Source organism: Suillus plorans, assembly GCF_016647745.1.
Source record: "Suillus plorans strain S12 chromosome Unknown HD556scaffold_23, whole genome shotgun sequence".
NCBI classification, from domain to species: Eukaryota; Fungi; Basidiomycota; class Agaricomycetes; order Boletales; family Suillaceae; genus Suillus; species Suillus plorans.
In genome coordinates, this window is record NW_024537407.1 from 107,965 (window position 1) to 120,423 (window position 12,459).

General features: G+C 48.1%; 4 protein-coding genes across 4 annotated transcripts; 3 read left to right on the forward strand and 1 right to left on the reverse strand.

The window, feature by feature from the left end:
• Positions 1-299: 299 nt before the first annotated feature.
• Positions 300-1,854, reverse strand: HD556DRAFT_1307653 (uncharacterized protein; the record flags this gene model as incomplete). The annotated part of the gene is made up of 6 exons (XM_041300047.1): positions 300-638; positions 696-928; positions 978-1,224; positions 1,257-1,317; positions 1,401-1,602; positions 1,653-1,854. The coding sequence occupies 6 exons, from the start codon at positions 1,852-1,854 to the stop codon at positions 300-302; spliced, it is 1,284 nt and encodes a 427-aa protein (XP_041161003.1).
• Positions 1,855-3,234: 1,380 nt separating this feature from the next.
• On the forward strand, positions 3,235-6,499 carry HD556DRAFT_1431743 (uncharacterized protein; the record flags this gene model as incomplete). Its single annotated transcript, XM_041305043.1, has 7 exons — positions 3,235-3,401; positions 3,556-3,910; positions 4,081-4,260; positions 4,322-4,708; positions 4,829-5,450; positions 5,490-6,068; positions 6,168-6,499. The coding sequence occupies 7 exons, from the start codon at positions 3,235-3,237 to the stop codon at positions 6,497-6,499; spliced, it is 2,622 nt and encodes an 873-aa protein (XP_041161004.1).
• A 1,240-nt stretch (positions 6,500-7,739) lies between these two features.
• On the forward strand, positions 7,740-10,174 carry HD556DRAFT_1526804 (uncharacterized protein). Its single transcript, XM_041309320.1, has 15 exons — positions 7,740-8,010; positions 8,071-8,129; positions 8,184-8,216; positions 8,268-8,287; positions 8,342-8,356; positions 8,409-8,447; positions 8,503-8,531; positions 8,589-8,602; positions 8,650-8,678; positions 8,730-8,742; positions 8,786-8,902; positions 8,955-9,095; positions 9,148-9,376; positions 9,432-9,480; positions 9,533-10,174. Exons 2-15 carry the CDS (start codon positions 8,075-8,077, stop codon positions 9,722-9,724), a joined length of 975 nt encoding a protein of 324 aa, XP_041161005.1. The 5' UTR covers positions 7,740-8,010; positions 8,071-8,074; the 3' UTR covers positions 9,725-10,174.
• A 272-nt stretch (positions 10,175-10,446) lies between these two features.
• HD556DRAFT_1199840 (uncharacterized protein) lies at positions 10,447-11,211 on the forward strand (the record flags this gene model as incomplete). Its single annotated transcript, XM_041296364.1, has 1 exon — positions 10,447-11,211. A coding segment is annotated over one exon (765 nt), but the record flags the coding sequence as incomplete, so codon positions are not given.
• Between the last annotated feature and the right edge of the window lie 1,248 nt (positions 11,212-12,459).

The window sequence follows — 12,459 nt, forward strand, 5'->3', positions numbered from 1 at the left end:
TTTTTCCTGATGTGGTTGACCTGTCTATGATATCTACAATTCTGTACTCCACCTGTCCTCATTCAACGGATGCTCAAGGACTCACGCTCGAGAAAACGGTACTGGAGATTCGTTCGCGCACGGTCAGCTTTACACTGCGCTATCAAGAGTGCGATGTCGAAGAGACATTCGGGCGCCATTTCCTACAGAGACTGAGGAGCAGACTACGGCGAACGCAGTATACAGACACCTGATATTGAAAAACAGACACACGACGTCCGAAGGTGATCAGTACTCTTGTAGCAGTAATAGTATAGAATCTACGAGGGTGCCTGCGACGGTCCAATCACTAACATGTACCGCAAAAAGTTGTGAAACTGTACTCGCTCGTCCCCGGAAAGGTTGTTCATCGCACTGAGGATATATAGAAACTTGCGATTGGGTCCCATTCCTCCGAAACCATCCACTTTCACCTTAACTTCGAACTGTTCATCGAGGCTGCCGAATGTCGCTGCGCCGGCGAGCGCCCACATGAACTTCAGATTTTCGATTTGTTGTTCCTCAGTCTCGCCGAGGAACTCTTGGTGCGACCCATGCCAAACAAAACGGATAACGTTGGACATGATGAATGAGTTCTGGAATTTAGCCCTGATTTCGACCTGTCCGTTCTGAAAAGATTGAGCTGCCCCCGACAACACACACGAATGAAAACTTACTTGGTCGAAGCTATAAACGTGCATGAAAACGAGTCCATCACCATCCCGTGCGATCTTTTCGATCAAGCGTTTGCGATAGGTGACGGCGGGTGCGGCAATATGCAGTGGAGGGAAAAGCCGATACGCATGGAAGACGCCCTTGCGCGCGAATTCAGCGAATTTGCCACGAGTTGACGACAACGCATTCGCAACATCCTTACGATGTTTACTCGAGATAAAATTCTCAAATGTTGCTAATAAAACAAGTCAGTATGATGTTAATGGACATATGATACTACTCACCATTAGGCGCAAAACAACGTGGTACTGAGTCCCAGATAACCTTGTTCAGCATGATTTTCTTGGCAGCTTTGTCAACCGCCATCGCCTGTTCTCCAAATAATTCGCGCGTGACCAATTGCGTTGCCGTTTTCATGGACTGGCCAATGATGTCATCCGATAGTTTGATGCGCGTGGGTTGAGGCGTTGATGACGTTTCGGATTGCGAAGTTGAATCTTCGACTGCAGATGGCAGAGATTCGGAATTGCCCTGCGGGCATGTGGAAGGGTAAGGAATCATACGTGGCGTAGGTGGCATCGCTCGTCGGGTTCGCCTCGTTGTTTCCCTTGGCGGGCCCATCGTCTAAGTGAGTGGTAAGCAGGAAATGAATCGAAGAAAAAGGAGAACTCATGTGCATCACATCGGTTGACGGAATCTCACCTCACTGGATCAGCGTCATCTCTGACGCGCTCGTGCTGGTACCAGTACCTTGGAGGGGGGTACTTAAAGGAAAGTTGTGGCTGGATCCTTGAGGTAAGGGTTCGAAAGAAGAGCCCTGGAGGCCCTCCGAGGACGAAGGGCCGTAGTATTGGCCGTGAGGGAAGCGGCCGTCGAAGTCAGCATCCTGCATACTCCAGCCATATAATGCTGCGAAATTGTGAGAGTCACATCAGTAAACGAAAGTGTGATTGACTCACACGTGCTCACACTTGATATGGGAGTAGGAACTCCTCCACTGGCCGCATGCACATCGAAGTTGAACTGAGACATACGTGGTTGCTCAGTAGGAATGTGAAGTTGGCCAGTTGCTGGTTCGCCAGATGGATTGAGGCCAGAACCGCGTGGCGGTTTTGGAACTTTAGCTTTGGTTTTTCGCTGAGGGGCACGCTCACTAGGCATTCAAGGTTGGAGGGGATGTGAGAGTGCATGCGTGCATTTAAGTTGCGAAACGACGTAACGGCACATAGGGGGAAAAGAAACACAAACTTTACATGATCTTTACAAACCGGGAACGTGTGGCGAGCTGATAAGGTGATTCTACAAAAAAAGCAAGGCCATTTACTAACGAAGTGTAAAAAGAAGGGGGGGCATGGTCTGATAAGACGACTTATGAACGGGAGAAAAAGATATATGAATGGCCGGAGCGGGCAAAGCGCTTTATTGAACGGTCGAAGCGTGTTTATGGACGGTCGAAGTGTGTTATGGACGGGCGAAGTAAGGCGGTATCAGTTGATAACAATCTATGAACAGTGACACGAATGAATTGAGTGTCACTGATATTGATCAGTGAGTGACGTGAACGACTTGGCAGTCACATACCATTGATAGTCACAACTGCGAACGCTGCTGGCCCGGCCACCCGCTGCGATGATCCTCCTCTTCGCCGGAATCGGTATCGGAGTCGGTATCGGTATCGGTACCGGCATCCGTGAAACCACCACGCAGTGCACATGTGATGTTGTCCCTGTTTTGTGAGGCTCCAACGAAACGAGGGAGGTAGGGAGCTTCGCCGGTAGACGCTAATAATTCACGTTTGGCACGTGATCCCAGGCATTTTGAGATTATCTCTGCTTGGGTGGTGATGGCGTGAAGCATCTCGCATTCATCATTGTAGGCAGCTTGAATGTAATTCGTGTCATCGTCGATTTCTGTGCGTTCACGCTCAGAAAAAATGTTCCTGATCTTCTTCAGCTGTTGGTCCTTCAAATCGAGGCGGTTTTTGTTCTCCTCGTGGAGCGCCTGATTAAACACTGTCATGCGCTCTGCGTATTCGACCTGCCATAACGATGTCGCCACCTCATGGCGAGCAGCCTCGCGACTAGCGAGTACTGCCTTGAACGCTTTGTACAAAGTGTCAAAGCTCATCAGTGAGAGACCGCTGGATATTGTGTCCTCCTGCTTTTGGACATAGATCATGTAAGAATTTGCGAATCTCTGGAACAAAGAAAAGAAAAGACAAATACCTCTTGCAGTTGTTCAGATGTAAAGTCTGGTTCCCGTACTCGCCCTGTCACGCGGTTGGCAAACCGAAGTTCTAGTGGAGATGGCCTGAGGGGGTATGGGATATGCCTCTTGGTCGACCTCTCACGCATGTAAGCTACTCGAGAAGGTGACTTTGGGGACTGTAAAACGTCAGGCTTATACAACAAACTCTCCTTTACATCAGGAAGGTACGGAATTTCTTCCACCGGGGAGAAGTGAACCTTTGGAGAACCTGAAGGGCAGGGAGACAGCTTGGGAGAAAGTGAACAGTCCGAGCCAGATAAGAGCTCAGTAGCCATGGTATTGATATGGGGCGACTCAGGGAGGCCAACCTTCTTAAAGATCTCTGAGGAAGTTAGTTCTACGCGAGTTGCACTACTTGATGTAGTGCTGGTGAAAGCAGGGCTACTTGGCCGAGCAGGAGATGAGACTGGTGATGAGGACACAGGCTCCATTAGCCTGGCGTGATGACTGTGCGCTGTGAAACGTGAGGTCTTCGGACTTTGAAAGACTTGTTACTTCCTGTGCATACTCACCGGTGTAAGTCTAAGCCAAGTCTACGCTACAATGTGAGTACTTCCATTGTTCACTTTACGATACCATACATACCCTTGGCAGGCTATGTCCCAACTGCAAATTGGGGGAATATCCATCCATCGAGGCGCTTATCTCACATCTCAATTCTCCAACTACTTGTTGGCCATCCGACGCACGACCACGAACATTACCCATTCCTTCAGTATTCAATCAAAGTGGTCAGATACCCGTCACTGGTACCTGTCACCCGCAATCCGGATACGTCTATGGTGTCGGTAGAAATATGCTGGATAAATTGGAAGACGATCAATATGCGCATCAACGGAAGATAAATCATTATTACCCTTTCCATGATGAAGGCGAATGGGAATTAGGGAAGTTTTTGGTGGAAAACCTTACTCAAACGCAGATAACCAAGTTCTTAAAGTTGAAATGGGTAAATGACAGATATCGATCTAAGCTGTATTCCTCAATCTGATCCTACCTTCACAGTTTGACGCTCCGAATTGCGCAAGACCCTCTTTCACCACGAAAGACCACCTCCTGGACTGAATGGATTCACTACTTTCTTTTGCCCCGTGGAAAGTCTCCAAACTAGCATTCAAGGGCTATAAGACTGTCCGTCCCGTGGACATCGTTTGGCGTGATGCGCTAGAGGTCGTGAAGCAACTATTTAGTGACCCAACTTTTGCGAACCACATGACCTTCAACCCCTACGTCGCTAATGTCAAGAATCAACGTGAATACGGAGACTATATGAGTGCCGATATGGCATGGAAAATTCAGGTTTGTTCACCCTCCTATTAATATACTCCTCGCTGAGTAACAGATTGATTTTTATTTCTAGGACCATCTCCCATTGGGTGCGACTCAAGTCCCAATAATCTTGGGATCTGATAAAACACCTGTGACGCGACTTGCTGGAGGAATTGAGATGCACCCGGTCTTCGTCACCATCGGTAACATTGATTCTGAGGTTCGCTCCAAGGCAACATTACGAGCTTGGCGCTGCGTAGCCTACATTCCTGTAATCAAGTTCCGCGTTCACACAGATTACCAGTCTATTCTCCAGGCTAGACTGTGGCACAAATGTATGGACCTTGTTTTCGCCAACCTCAAGGTCGCAGCAAAGGATGGCTGCTTCATGCCCGATCCTTCCCGCTATATTCACCATGTGTTTACGCCACTTGTCGCTCATGTGTGCGACCTACCGGAGGCTACTATGATCGCCACAGTCAGTAAAAACTCATCCCCACTAACTATGGCAACACAAGCAGATTTTGGGGATGGAATTCTCTACCCGCCTCGTACCGGGAAGCATACATTGCAGCTCATCGTGGAGATATCTCGACAGGTTGATCCCTGGGATCTCGACAAGTTCCAGAAAGCGGCCAAAGCCGTTAATCTATCTGGAGTTCACATGCCATACTGGCGTGATTGGATGTTTGCGTGTCCGTCCATTTTCCTCGCTGGTGAGGTGCTGCACACCTGCCATAAGTTTTTCGCGGACCATCCGCTGAAATGGATCAAAGAAGCTCTAGGAGATTATGAGCTCGATACCCGCTTCATGGTCCAGCACAAGCGAGTCGGAACGCGCCACTTCGCAAAAGGTATCACACACGTTAATCAAATGACAGGCCGCGAGCATAGAGACATTCAACGCACTATCGTTGCGTCGATCGCAGGGGCCGTTCCACCCAGATTCGTTCGTACAATCCGTGCCCTTGTAGACTTCTTTTACCTCGCACAAAATCCGGTTCACTCCCCTGAATCACTTCAGTCAATGGTTCAAGCACTTTCAGACTTCCACTCTTTCAAGGACGCTATCATTCAGGCCGAGGCAAGGAAGGGGAAGAAGGGCGTCAAAGAAGATTTTTTCATTCCCAAACTCGAGCTTCTCCAAAGCTTCATTCAGAAATTAGGCACTTTGATGCAGTTCTCTGCTGATGTGACGGAGCGGTTACTCATCACACACTGTAAGGACCTTTTCCCGCGGACGTCCCGGCAAATCAAAGACTTTACGGAGCAGTGTGTACGGATTCTTAACCGCCAAGAGTCTATGGAAATGTTTGGCCTGTACACGCTGTTAACTTCTCGCGGGGCGTCACTAGTTAATGCGATATACGCTGAAGATGAAGATGTCACAATTGCCAATCCCGCACTCTCCTGGGTCTCCCGAGTTCTCCCTGACGAAGTTAAGTCAATACATGGTCCCCGACCAGTCCGCAATCACTTTCTCAAGGGTATTCTCTCTGGAGATGCACTCACCGCTTTTCAACTCAATATCACACCTGATTACAAATCGCTATCACCGTCTGACATACGCACGAAATATGCACTCTTTGGCTTTGAGCGTGCGCTCGGCGAATTCATTTGTCGTTCCCCCCTTTCTAGTGGTGAAAATTCTTGCTGGGACCCCAAGTATGGGCGCTTCCAGGTATGGCATAAATTCCGATTGCAACTTCACTCGGCCTTCCAGCCGCGAGTCATCATGCCGAGTCGCGTGGTGCAAGCGTACCCACCGAGCGATGATTTTCCCTTTGGAAATTGTGATACTGTTCTCGTGGACACCACAGGCATTGATGGCAAAACCAGTATGTCTTTCATGTGCTTATGTTGTAGCCTACTGATATCATATACAGCGAGTTGCATCGCGCAGGTTCGGCTCATTTTTCAACCGACGGTTCGATGAGGTTCCAACGTGGAACTACCATCGTGTCTCTCAGACCCACTTCTCTACGTCCAATTTTTCCACTTTATTTCCAGCCCTGACGATTGTCCCGAACTCGCAATGTGGACCGTGGAGCGCACATACACGCAGGAGGAAAACGGTAATCGCTGTAGGAAGGGGGCTGTCATACGAGTGACAGACGTGACACATGCGGTTGAGTTGATACCAGTTTATGGTGAGGCAGTGGCCAATAGCGTGTCCTCTGCGACATCTTTGGAATGCTATGAGCGTTTTTTCCTGAATAACTTCGCAGACAAGGAGAGTTATCACACATTCAGTACCGAGTTTGTATAGGCAGTAGCATAATCAGTATATAGCAATTGTATCAATCTGTTTAATCTATTACATCTATCGTATCTCTGAGCATATCACCGAAAGATAATCAGGCTTGAGTTTTATCAGCCAGATATAGTGCGTTATATTGGTGTTCAGCATCTCCACCAATCGCCTGAGTGCGCTACTGAAGTCGTAAGTGTTCGTAAGTGTCCGTAACGCGCGTAAGTTAAGCGTTCATTTCAGTGGTTTTGCAGATGTACAAGAGACCCGGCTCATTCCCAAGGCGGCGCTCGATTGCGTGAAGGCCCACCTGAGAAACCATTACACAATTAACAATAACGGGTCACATGTCACATGTCACTCGACAACTTTTCACTGCTTGCCACTTCAATAACAACGCACAGTGGGAGTACATGTAGGCTCTGATACTGAGCAACAACGTGATGATGGGCCAGTCGTTGGGCGTGGCAGCTGTGGGGTCAAACGATCTCACTCGACCTGACTCCCGAATAGGAACCCTTGGCGACTTAGTAGATATTAGAAAGGTGACCGACCCCTGGGAAAGCACGAAGTTGACCCCAGGCTTGAGCTTTTCTTACATGATGTTACGCAAACTGTCGGGGCCTGGGACAGGTACTACTACGTCAAGCACTTAACATCTCAGAGACATAGAAAGACCGGTTACGGGGACAGCTCTGTCAAAAACTTGACCCTGGCCCGGGTTCACATTCCGACAACACGTGGTGAGTTGAAAGTACTCATTACATTCCGCCAGGAATTTGACCACTTCTTGCAGGTATATGTCAGAACGACGGCTTCGCGAATCGCCACCACAACATGAGAACTCGCGTATATGACTTTTGAATGCCGGTAGGTTAGCGCAAGATAGAGCAAGGTGTGCACTCACGCTTCAACTGTTCAAACGTTCAAATTCAAATCCCAGTATCGGCAGAGTTGAGTAAGTAGATCCGGACCGATTCTGTATGCTTGTGCTCTATCTGATAGTCTGATGATCCCACAGGGCCGAATACACTCATGGCTCCACCTTCTCCCTTTTAATAAATGTCAAATGGGGTACTTACTCGATAGCGCTTGCCTTCCTCGAAGGCATCGTGACCATGTCTATCCAAGAGATCACTCTGCCACGGACGTTAACACGTCAAAGGCCTGCAAACGCTTCGCTTATTCTGAGGTTCGATCTTAAATAATGCACTTGCTTGTCATGGTCATATGAATGGTGGTGGGACTTCATTTGATGTTTTCCAGCAGGGGCAGATAAGCACCGCTCTTGCTACCGAATCTAGCCTAAGAAGCAGTTACAGCCACCGGTGACGCAGGGTCACCCTTCAAGTTGTCAGTCGTGTGATCATCGACCTTTTGGCCTTTCCGTTGGTAGCGAATTATTGAGGACAGACATCCGATAGAGTGCAGCACCGCAAGCTCCGCTGTCGTACAGTTTTCATTAAAACGTCACAAGTTCACAACCCTTGCAAGTCAACGGGATTCCGATAGCCTGCCCTATAAGTATTGTACGTTAATGATTAGCAACCCATCCCTTACTCTCTGAAACTGCCATTTGACCTGCACAGTTTTATGCCGGAACTAGATGAATATCTGTATGCTCTTGCCTGGAATAACAACACATCAGGTTCGTTAGCCTTATCGTAAATGATTCATTGTGCCAAACTTCATCGTTTTTCAGTTGTAGTCATTACCCTGATATTCTATGAGTACGGTCAGTAGCTATCATGAACCTTGCAGTGCGGCTGAACGTAATGTTATCTAGTGCTCCAGTTCGAGAAAGAGGTACCAAAGAGCTCATTTTGTCTTGGTCAATTACTCATGATCATATTATCACAGGTCACGTTTGTTTGGGTTAGAAATCAACCTCGACCTTATCAAGATCCGGAACTGACTGGATATGCAGGAAAGACAGTGGTCGATGATGACGTATCTATACCTTGTTGTGAGTTCCACCCTGCCAAAGTGCTTGATAGTTTCCCATTTTGTTGCTATTTTAGGTTCGATATTTCGGTATTTTGATTGCAATGTACGTCGCGGTGTTGTATCCTTCAGATGAATATTGTATGTTGACGCTGGGTTTTAGAATCTCCGCTTGCTGTACGTGAGGTATACCAACTGAGCTGTCATTAACTGACTAGCGCTAGGGGGAGGTCTATTTTATATTCCTGAAGCAGTGAGTCTATCAATTCCTTCTTTAGAGAATTCTAGGTTGACTAAGATTCAGCCGTACGTCAGAAGTTTGTTTCACATTTAAGCATGATCTGCTGACCTCTTGTTTAGTTGTGAGTATATCATATTCAACTGAAACTAGCTTTGCTCATCGTGAAAATGGAATAGGTTATGGCATGTTTCTGTTTATCCAATGGAGTCTTTCTGTATATTTTTGCTTGGGAGAAGGTAAGTCAAGGTGGTATACATACATTCTCGCATACCCATTTCGCATTTGCAGTCATTCTCATCTGGCGTCTATACGCCTTGTACAACCAATCCAAGCCTATCCTGTATGTTTTACTGGTGTTGTTTATACCTATCGTCGCGCTCTATATAGCGGTGGATATATATTTATGGAGCCGACCCTCAGCGATCTCAAGTAAATTTCTATTTTGATCGAATTCTGTGCAAGCTGATGCCTTGGTGTGTAGTACAAGAAGTAATAATAACCCCAAACATCAAGTACTGCGCGGCTTTTTTCCACATCGGGCCCATGCCAGCGATATATACTTCCATCCCCGTCATATGCTATGATATCTTCCTAGTTGTCCTCGCCATTGCCGCCCTCGGGAAGCACCTGAAAGAACGGAAGGAACTTCGAATGAAACCTAACACCTATGTAATCGTGATCGTCCAATATCATGTCATATACTTTGTCCTGTAAGTTCCCCTTCGTTTGTTGCGTTCTCTGAAAGGTTTCATTGAGTCGCGCTAGGAATTTGACAAATCAAATCTTCATGGCGATATTGTGGGCCGACCTTTCGGTATGATCTCTTTTGATTCTAGAAAGATGTGCTCTAATGCAGGCATACCCAGACGGCAGTGATGAATCTCGTTCTAATGTTCAACGATACTGCACCATTTATTATCGTGCCACGTCTTATCATCAGCATTTGGGAAGCGCATGCCAACGATAACTGTGTGCATGTCAGTACGACATTCCAGGATTGCCTCTGTTGGACTTCGCCACCGACGTTGGAGGAGCACGAGCTGGACTTGCGCGAATGATGTTTTAACTTGGAAGGAGGTAGAGTGAAAACCCTTTGCCCGGACTCTTGTCATAGAGAAATTCTCTGATACTACTAGTCCATAGTGTCATATCGAGACATCTAACACTGTACATTGTCGCTACCAAGGATACATCAATAGTGTGATTGATTCATCAGTCGTTTTGGAATATCGTGGAGATGTATTGATCGGGTTCCTCCAGCCTATCAGGAAAATTCTTGTGTGATCATCTATGGCAACGTGCATTCACTATCAGCGACCATAGCATCGCAGTAAAGTCGCCCTCATGCAGCACAGGCACAGCACTGTGGCGCTTTTGACTAGTCATACCACTCACCTTATGTGCCTGGCTAAATACTGCTCATCCTGTCGGTACTCGTACACTTAATCTAATTTTATTTGGATGTTAAAATCAGGCACATCATTAATTGAGTGAGCGATTGATTTGCCCTTTTATTTTGCACTCAGTATGTTTGGAGGTTGGGAGAGAGCTGCCGAAATGCCGGCTGCGTATTTTGAATTCTGGTTGAGTGTGAGGTACGATCACGTGACACGAATAGAGTCTATGTTGTCAGCAAATCAAACGTTGTGCTTCTCCCTTCTCGTCCTCGCTATTAGCCTTTTGACAAGACTTGTCAATATACTCTTTCTAAACTCCTAAACCATTGGAAATCATTCTCTTTCGTCTATCTACGTTGTTTGCTCTGATGGATCGTCTACATTCCGACCCCAGCCTCTTGATTTGTCCTGATTTCCTTAGTGATCCATACCTGGCTAGTCGCACCAGCCTCGTTACCCCTACCACCACCGAGGCACAAGCAGTGGATCTCCTTCGCACGGTGTGGCTCACCACCAACAATGCCTTGCATTCCCAATGGCAACAACAGCTCGCTGAAGACGAGCGTCTTCAAACTGAACGCCAACGCCTAGCCGAAGAAGCGGCCGAGCGCCATCAACAGACTCTTCGGCTCGACGAAGAATCTAACAAAGCCGATGAAAGAAAGAAGAATCGTGCGAAACACCTACCCATTCCCATGCGCCCTTGTCCCGACGCTACCGATGATGAAGTGTTAGTCTCCGATTTTGCCCTCTGGAAGATTGACAAGGGACACTATGTCGAGCTATATTACTGGACGAATGCTGGAATTCAAGAAGCTCATTCCACGTATCGTACCTGGGACGATGAAGGAATGCTTCCCACGACCAGTGCAGATGGTTCCACAACGTGGATCACTGCTGCTGGTGCTAAACCGTCGCTGGCTGTCATTGCTGATCGTAATCTCTCCACCATAGAATTTGCTCAAGCGGTACCAAGGATGATCAAAGCTTTGGAAGAATACGACTGGCCAGTCCAATGGGTAACGATGCTGGCTCGCTTCTGGGCTGCACTCATGCTTCATTGGTACTGGAACTCGATTGATTCCATCGCTCAGCGCGCCATTTTGATCTACCAGGAAGAACAACGTCGTGCCTGGCACAACGCCATTCCCCTGGCCAAGGGCGCTTGGGACATCTCCATCATAGATGATGCTGCCCTTCTTCGCACGTACGACAGAGTTTTTCGCAGCATGCGTCGTCTCGACCTCGGAAATGAGCAAGCGGTACACTCGTCGTCGCTCTTTGTTAAACAATACACTGACTTTTTCGTTTTCTTCCCTTGTTTACCTGACGATCTTATGTGTTGTCTGCGTTGTTTTTTACCCGCGTTACTCCCTTGCGTCTGCGATACTTCATCCCCTGCATTTGCGTTCTCCCACCTGCATTTGCGTTCACCGTGCCTTCCTTTTGCCTTTTCGCGTTCGTTTTGTCGAACCATGCTTTGTGCATGACCTTCCGCGTTGACGCTTGCCCCTTGCATTTACAAATTCCATGGCCTCAGGACTCCAAATCACTCAATCACCATCACTCTCAGCGCTCGAAACGCTCCCTGTCACCACACACCCGGGATCGGTCGCCATCTCCCAAAGCCTCGAAGAAAGCACACGCTCAGCGTCCTTCTCGGTCTGCGCATTCTCGCTCGGGTTTTAAGGACAGCGCACACAGCTCTCGCTCCCCAGCCGTGTGCGCCGTCTGCCTGGGGAGCAAATCTCACGCCTTCATCGAGTGTACAGCGGAGCGCCTCTGGGACAACTCCCGCCCCGCTCTCACCACACGTGTCAACCGACAGCTCCTGCTACGCGGGTCCGACAAACCTTTGTGTGTGGACTGGCAGCATTCCAAAAGCTGTTCCAGCCACTCTCACGACGAGAGGCACATTTGCTCGGGGTGTCTTGCCAACTCCCACGGAGCTCAGCAGTGCCCTCGCGCACAGGCGTCGAAACCCACTCACGCCGTACAATCCTGATACCTGGGAGGCTGCGTTGCGCAGACACAATCTGCTTGATATATACCCCACTCTGTCACATAGTCTTCGGTTCGGTTTCAATCTTGGTATCCCACAAATTAGCAATGTACAATGTCCCTCGAATAATGTTTCTCTCGTCACCTTCGCTGATGCCTTCCGCTCCATACTTGACCGTGAACTATCTACGGGCTGTTACCTCGGACCTTTCTCCTATGATCATTTGTGTGCTCTGCTTGGTCCGTTTCAATCGTCCCCCTTATCCATCATCCCGAAACCAGGCAAGCCTGGGAAGTTTAGAGTTATACAGAATTTTTCGTTTCCTCTCCTGCCTTCTTTGGCTTACCCCAACCCGTCCATTAATTCTTTGCTCGAGCCGGATGATTTCCCTTGC